Below are 8,571 nucleotides of genomic sequence, written 5' to 3'. Positions count from 1 at the left end.
TTCACTGGAACATGATCAACATAGCTGTGCAGAGTTTGAAGATTGAATTATGAATCTCCTTGACTTTACTTAGTACTTCTGTGATATAGGGCTAGTTGTTAGTACCTCTGAGAGTAATCATTGTCATATAAATTGATTTCTAGTTGAGACAGCTATCCCAAGTAGGGATTAAACAGAAAGTGCTGTCTGTAGGTTTAGCATGTTAAGAAGGGCAGAATGAAGTTTAGACATTACTAATAATGAGAAGGTTAAGCTTCATGCCATTCAACCTAAGTATCCTATGACTTGAAGTTACTGCTTTTCTATTTGTGGATGGGACATTTTTTTCTCTCTATAAATTAATATGCCATGCATTTGAAAAGAATGAGTAACTCTCTTTCATTTTGATTCTGCAGAGCATATGCTTTAACTGACAGAGTGGAGGCATCAAAAAAAAAATCATTAAACATTGACTCGACCCTTCTTTGGTTCCCAGAAATTGAATGAGTGTGGCATCAACACATTTGATACTTTGCTATCTACACCTTCTTCTGTTTCAGGAATGTCTGATCAAAAAAGAGACAAGACACAGCAGCACTTTGTTTGAGCCCATGTCATGGCCACATGGGTCTTCAATTTAAATTCAGTATCATCTCTGATTTTCCATTTTTTAAAAGATCACAGTAGATATGTTTTGAGTATAAAGGAAGGAAAGGAGGGAGAAAGAAAGCACAGGTTTCCCTTATTGTTTGGGCTGAGATATTTCAACTTCACATCATTCTTAACTCCAGTGCCCTTTGATAAATGTGTTCACCAATAGTCAATATTTACATAATGATGGGATTTTTTATTGCTTAAAGAAAACCCCAAATGACCAAATATTTATTATGTTCCAGGCTTCTGTCTGTGTCATCCCTGTTGTAGGGAGGTGCTATTCTCCCCATCTCCGTTAAACACTGTAACCACAGAGAGGTGGAGATTTACACCCACTCTGCATATGGCAGCAGGGCAGAGATGCCTGAATGAGAAGTTCAATTCTGAGTCCCTTCCCAGGGCACCTTCTCCTCTACTAGAGAAGATATCATGAACTCTACAAAATGAAATGTCTCATTGGGTTATATTGGAAGGATTATTACTAGGTAGGCAGCAGGGATATTTTGATGGTATATCTTAAGAATAGGAGGATGGATTTGATAAGGACAGGATTTTTTTGGCACAAAAAAAGTAGATGATAAATTGCAAAACTGAAGTTGCATCAGTTGTTGGAAGCCAAGCAGCCATATTCAACCCACATGTTATCTGGAAGTTCTCACTTGTGTGATATGGAGAGAGTCAGAAGTATTGTCAAAAGATTGTCACAATATAATGGCAAATTAAATGATGTTCCTCCCTCAGGTCTTACTGTGCATCAGTCCCAGCATTTGAAATCAATGTATGTACTTCACAGAGAGACCACATGTCCGTGTGAACTAGTACATTTCAGAGGAAAATAGGTGTTGTGTTGTAGACTACTTAGACAAACTTTAAGTACTTATTAGGTAAGTTTTTTTTAAAGAAAATTGTTTATAAATATACAAATTAATATTGACATGAAGTATTGACCAAAAAATCAATCCCATGAATTCAGGAAAGTTTCTTTCTTTGGATGGAATGGAATCATGTAAAGTCACCAAGAACTTGAATTTCTCTGGGAATAATTGAAATTTTAGAAAATACTAGTTCTGAAGCAAATTGGGCTAAATTTTCATATTTAATATAAGAAGTGCATATTGTATACCAATAATAAGTAATATTAATGAAGTGTATTCTAAATGCCAGGAAATATTCCAAGTCAGTGTTTTTCAACTCTGCTATAAGAAATTCCCAAGAACATCACATGCAGATACTCTGATTCAATTGGTTTGGTTCGAGATCAGGGTTTCCAGATATTTTAAAATATCCATTTGTGTATATATGGATAAATTAGACTCATAACCAGGCCTAGGCAATTTAAAAGAATTTTAAAAGAACTTTCTTACAAAAGCCTTCAGGGGAAAATCTATGATTCTCATTTTCAGAGGAAAGTCCCATTGTGTTCATATTGTCTATTTTTCTATTCTGCAGTTTTCTCTCAGTTAATCCTTAGTGTGAGTTCACAAAATAATTTGAATCTGAGTTGCCTTCAGGTAGTGAAGTAGAAAATCAATCTATGTACCAGGAGTGATTTATGTGAAAACCAATTATTTAGGCCTAGGAAGCTTCATATGAAAACGCGGACTTTGGAGATTTCCCTGGATCTAAAATTTTGAAGCACCTATAAGAAAGTTCATAATCAGAAAAACAATGAGGGCAATCTTACTAGGCCACTATGGAATAAAGAATAAGAAATAAATAGCAAAGGCCCGTCCTTTAAACCAGACGATTTTCTGAGCTTGTGTGGGGTTGATACAAGTAATTCTGCATAAAATTAAAAAATTCAGAATATTTCTTCACAGTTATTATTTTTAAGTCTTTGATAGTTGCAATAAGCACAAGTGCCAAGTTTGTGGTTAAGGAAGTATAAGAATATATGCATTTAGTGAAATACTGTTTATAAAACATCAAAGCTGATCAGGGTCAAGGATAGTGTAAATATGTGTAACCTGTTGTCATATCTTCTTCTCAATCTCTGTCTCTATAAATGTCTGTGAATACATGCCTCCTTAACCAAATCTTCTTTATAGCTCCACCCCCTCTGCTGCCGCCTTCTTCTTCTTCTTCTTCTTCTTCTTCTTCTTCTTCTTCTTCTTCTTCTTCTTCTTCTTCTTCTTCTTCTTTTTCTTCTTCTTCTCTTTCTCCTTCTCCTTCTCCTTCTCCTTCTCCTTCTCCTTCTCCTTCTCCTTCTCCTCCTCCTCCTCCTCCTCCTCCTCCTCCTCCTCCTCCTCCTCCTTCTTCTTCTTCTTCTTCACTAGAGTTTGAACCTAGGGTCACTTAACCACTGAGCTACATCCCCAGCACTTTTTATTTTTCTTTCAAGATAGGATTTCACAAGTTTTTGAGACTGGCTTTGAACCTGTGATCCTCCTGCTTCAACCACTGAGGCTGCTGGCGTGTAGGCTTCTCTCTTTTACATTTTTATGCACACATATAGTTTATCATATGTATGCACACACATATAGTCCCTTTTATCTTTTGAGTGATACATAAAAATTATACACAGTAATGGAATAGCAGGTGATAGTTTGCCCAATGTGCATATTGAAAATATTAAATGAGATTAAATATATCTACTTTATCAATTATTGTGATCCTGCAATATCATAAAAATGAGAGATTACACTCTATTTATATATGATCTCTCAAATTGTATAAATGAATTCTACTGTCATGTACCACTGATTAGAACAAAAAAAATAAAAAAAAAATTTTAAATGTTTGATTGACCACTTCTATCCATGAAGATAACAAAAACAATGATAAATTCCATGAAAGATAGCTGGCACATAACAATGTTTTCTGATGATGAACCACCAACTTTAATTTAGAGTTCAGATAATGCAGTTTAAGTTCTAAGAGAGTTTTTATAAATACTCTATGGAAGGGAATTTGTACAATTGTATTAGAATAGTATGAGGCATTTTTGAGGGCTTCTTAATTTTCCTTATTGAAAATGACTATTTTTTCCCTTAACAAGGAGGGACTATTTCTTGTTACTCATTTTTCTTGAATATTTATTAAAATTAATTATTACCACATATTAGTGTAATTACGGACTTATATGTAAAGTTTTTGACTTTATAATGTTTTTCAGACAAGTGTCTCTAAAGTAGCCTTTGATAGAAGGAAGCAAATAACCCAGAAACCAACAATGCAGTGATGCTAATAAGATGTGGTTTGTCACAACTGAGGAACATTGCTGATGGTATACAGGCCTTGATACTTGAATATAATACATATGCAGAGTTTCAGGTGCTTTCTTGTTTTATTCCAACCCTCTTTCCTTTTCAAAAGGTGTTCGAGTGATAGAGAATCACAGAACCAGACACGTGCCTCAGATTTTCATCTCAAGGGACTTTCAGAGGATCCACAACTGCAGCCCATCCTCTTTGGGCTGTTCCTGTTCATGTACCTGGTAACCATCCTGGGGAACCTACTCATCATCCTGGCTGTCAGCTCTGACTTCCACCTCCACACCCCCATGTACTTCTTCCTCTCCAACCTGTCCTTTGCTGACATCTGCTTTACCTCCACCACGGTCCCCAAGATGATTGTGGACATCCACACTCACAGCAGAGTCATCTCCTATGTGGGCTGCCTGACACAGATATCTGTTTTTTCCATTTTTGGAAATATGGATAACATGCTTCTGACTATCATGGCCTATGACCGGTTTGTGGCCATCTGTCACCCCCTGCATTACTCAACCATCATGAATCCTCGCCTCTGTGTCTTCTTAGTTTGGGTATCCTTTGTAGTTGGCTTTTAAGACTCCCAGCTACACAATTTAATTGTCCTACAATCTACTCATTTCAAGCACATGGAAATTTCTAATTTTTTCTGTGAACCATCTCAACTCCTTAATCTTACCTGTTCTAAAACCTTTAATAGTAACATAGTCATGTATTTTATTGGTGCCATCTTTGGTCTTTTCCCTATCCTTGCGATTCTTTTCTCTTACTATAAAATTGTTTCTTCCATTCTGAGAGTCCCATTCTCAGGAGGGAAGTACAAAGCCTTCTCCACCTGTGGGTCTCACCTGTCAGTTGTTTGCTTATTTTATGGGACAGCCATTGCTGTGTACCTTGGTTCAGCTTTTTCCTCTTCCCCCAGGAAGGATGTGGTGGCCTCAGTGATGTATACTGTGGTCACCCCCATGCTGAACCCCTTCATCTACAGCCTGAGGAACAGGGACATTAAAAGTGCCCTGTGGAGGCTGCAGAGCAGGACAGTCTAATCTTTTGGTGTGTGGGCTCAATACCAATCACTCGAACCTCCAGATCTTTCCCTCTTTCTCCCATAATTTTTCTAGCTTAATGGCTTTTATTGCACTCAATGTTTCATATGTCTGTCACTGGATTTGGTCAGTATTCTGAAATCCTCTTTCTTCAGAAACATCACAACTGAATCCAACATCTGCACAATGTCTGTTGTTTCTGAGCACTGATCTCTGACTCCAGGTGAGATGCTAAACTCTCTTTATATACGTAAATGATGCATTCACTTTCACAGTCCATGTCCATTTCCTGTTAAAAAACTGCACCTAAGGTATCAGTCTAGGCATGTGATATCTAGGGTCCATATCACTGGTCCTCAAGTTTGACTTCTTTTGGAAACAACTAGGGAAATTAAGAGTACTGAGAACTGGACCTCATCGCCAAAGGTTCTGACATAGATGCATCCAACTAACTATGAGGTTTATATTAGGTAGAGAGGAGTAAAGGGAGGGGAAGGGGGTAGGGGTAGGAAGGATAGTAGGATGAAACAGTTCTTATTACCTCATGTACATGTATGACTGCATGACCAATGTGATCCTGCAACATGTACAATCAGAAAAAGGAGGAATTACATTCCAATTATGTATGATTTATCAAAATGTATAAATGCTTTCTACTGTCATGTACAACTAAATACAACAAACACACACACACACACACACAAAAAAAAAAACTTCAGAGAATATTTAGCTGCTGGATCCTAAAGAGAGCAAAATCAAAGCAGTAATTTAGCAATGAGTCTATTGTAATAGCAGGCAAGCCCACCACCAAATATAGTTTTAAATGCATTTTCCTTAAACACCACACACCTTGCCATTTTGCTGCTTTATAAGTTATTGTTTCTGCTTCCATCTGATCCCTGAGCTATCTTTTGATGCTGAGTGAGAAACCTTGAAATGTCCACTATGTCTCTCATCTGGTTTTGTCATGACAGGCCTCCACTGAGGGTCATGACAGGCCTCCCCCGAGGCTCATGAAATTTCACTGCCTTGAAAATTTGGTACATTTTATGACCCCCTTCCCACAGTGTTTTTTTTTTTTTGTTGTTGTTGTTTTTTTATTGTAAACAAATGGGATACATGTTGTTTCTCTGTCTGTACATGGCGTAAAGGCATACCATTTGTGCAATCATAAATTTACATAGGGTAATGTTGTTTGATTCATTCTGCCATTTTTTCCCATCACCCCCTCCCCTCCCTCCCTTCCCCTCCATCTATACAGTCCTTCCTTCCTCCATTCCTGCCCCCCTCCCTAAACCCAACTCCAACCCCAACACTAACCCTTCCCACCCCCCATTATGTGTCATCATCCACTTATTAGCAATATCATTCTTCCTTTGTTTTTTTGAGATTGGCTTATCTCACTTAGCATGATATTCTCCAGTTTCATCCATTTGCCTGCAAATGCCATAATTTTATCATTCTTTATGGCTGAGTAATATTCCATTGTATATATATACCACATTTTCTTTATCCATTCATCAATTGAAGGACATCTAGGTTGGTTCCACAATCTGGATATTGTGAACTGAGCAGCTATGAACATTGATGTGGCTGTATCTCTGTAATATGCTGATTTTAAGTCCTTTGGGTATAGGCCAAGGAGTGGGATAGCTGGGTCAAATGGTGGTTCCATTCCAAGTTTTCTAAGGAATCTCCACACTGCTTTCCAGAGTGGCTGCACTAATTTGCAGCCCCACCAGCAATGTAAGAGTGTACCTTTCTCCCCACATCCTCGCCAACACCTGTTGTTGCTTGTATTCTTGATAATTGCCATTCTAATTGGGGTGAGATGGAATCTTAGGGTGGTTTTGATTTGCATTTCTCTTATTACTAGAGATGTTGAACATTTCTCTATATGTTTGTTGATTGCTTGTATATCTTCTTCTGTGAAGTGTCTATTCATTTCCTTAGCCCATTTGTCAGTTGGATTATTTACATTCTTGGTATAGAGTTTTTTGAGTTCTTTATAGATTCTGGAGATTAGTGCTCTATCTGAAGTATGATTGGCAAAGATTTTCTCCCACTCTGTAGGCTCTTTCTTCACATTGCTGATAGTTTCTTTTGCTGAGAGAAAGCTATTCAGTTGGAATCTATCCCAGTTATTAATTCTTGCTTTTATTTCTTGTGCTATGGGAGTCCTGTTGAGGAAGTCTGGTCCTAAGCCGACATGTTGAAGCTCTGGACCTACTTTTTCTTCTATAAGATGCAAGGTCTCTGGTCTGATTCCGAGATCCTTAATCCATTTTGAGTTTAGTTTTGTGCATGGTGAGAGATATGGGTTTAGTTTCATTCTGTTGCATATGGATTTCCAATTCTCCCAGCACCATTTGTTGAAGAGGCTATCTTTTCTCCATTGCATATTTTTGACCCCTTTGTCTAGTATGAGAAAATTGTATTTATTTGGGTTTGTGTCCGTGTCCTCTATTCTGTACCATTGATCCACCTTTCTATTTTGGTACCAATACCATGCCGTTTTTGTTACTATTGCTTTGTAGTAGAGTTGAAGATCTGGTATTGCGATACCCCCAGCTTCACTCTTTCTGCCAAGGATTGCTTTAGATATTCTGGGTTTTTTATTCTTCCAGATGAATTTCATAATTGCTTGCTCTATTTCTGTAAGATACATCATTGGGATTTTAATTGGAATTGCATTGAATCTGTATAGCACTTGGTAGTATGGCCATTTTGACAATATTAATTCTTTCTATCCAAGAACATGGGAGATCTTTCCATCTTCTAAGGTTTTCTTGAATTTCTTTCTTTAGTGTTCTGTAGTTCTCATTGTAGAGGTCTTTTACCTCTTTTGTGAGATTGATTCCCAAATACTTTATTTTATTCGAAGCTATTGTGAATGGGGTAGTTTTCCTAATTTCTCTTTCTGAAGATTCATCGCTTATGTATAAAAATGCCTTAGATTTATGTGCATTGATCTTATATCCCGCTACTTAAATAGACCAATTTCAAGTAATGAAATAGAAGAAGTCATCAAAAGCCTTCCAACAAAGAAAAGTCCAGGACCAGATGGGTTCTCAGCCCAGTTCTACAAAACTTTTAAAGAAGAACTCATTCCAATACTTCTCAAAGTATTCCAGAAAATAGAAGAGGAGGGAACTCTCCCAAACTCATTCTATGAAGCCAATATTACCCTGATTCCTAAAGCAGACAGAGACACATCGAGGAAAGAAAATTTCAAACCAATATCCTTAATGAACATCGACGCAAAAATTCTAAACAAAATTTTAGCAAATTGCATACAAAAACATATTAAAAAGATAGTACACCATGATCAAGTGGGTTTCATCCCAGGGATGCAAGGTTGGTTCCACATCAGGAAATCAATAAATGTCATTCACCATATCAATAGACTTAAAGAATCACATGATTATTTATCAATAGACTTAAGAATCACATGATTATTTCGATAGATGCAGAAAAAGCATTTGATAAAATACAGCACCCCTTCATGCTCAAGACACTAGAAAAAATAGGGATTGTGGGAACATTCCTTAACATTGTAAAGGCCATCTATGCTAAACCCATGGCTAATATCATTCTAAATGGTGAAAAACTGAAAGCATTTACTCTAAAACCTGGAACAAGGCAGGGATGCCCTCTTTCACCACTTCTAATCAATATCG

General features: G+C 37.2%; 1 protein-coding gene across 1 annotated transcript in view; it reads left to right on the top strand.

Moving 5' to 3' along the window:
* Positions 1 to 4,891, top strand: part of LOC124968068 (olfactory receptor 18-like) — a 7,741-nt gene extending 2,850 nt beyond the window's left edge. Inside the window, 1 exon segment of the mRNA XM_047530443.1 lies at positions 3,949 to 4,891. Coding sequence (XP_047386399.1) covers positions 3,949 to 4,891 — 943 coding nt within the window.
* The last annotated feature ends 3,680 nt before the right edge of the window (positions 4,892 to 8,571 follow it).

The sequence above is a fragment of the Sciurus carolinensis genome, chromosome 17 (assembly GCF_902686445.1).
Source record: "Sciurus carolinensis chromosome 17, mSciCar1.2, whole genome shotgun sequence".
Lineage (NCBI taxonomy): Eukaryota > Metazoa > Chordata > Mammalia > Rodentia > Sciuridae > Sciurus > Sciurus carolinensis.
This window is presented reverse-complemented; position numbering and strand designations above follow the sequence as displayed.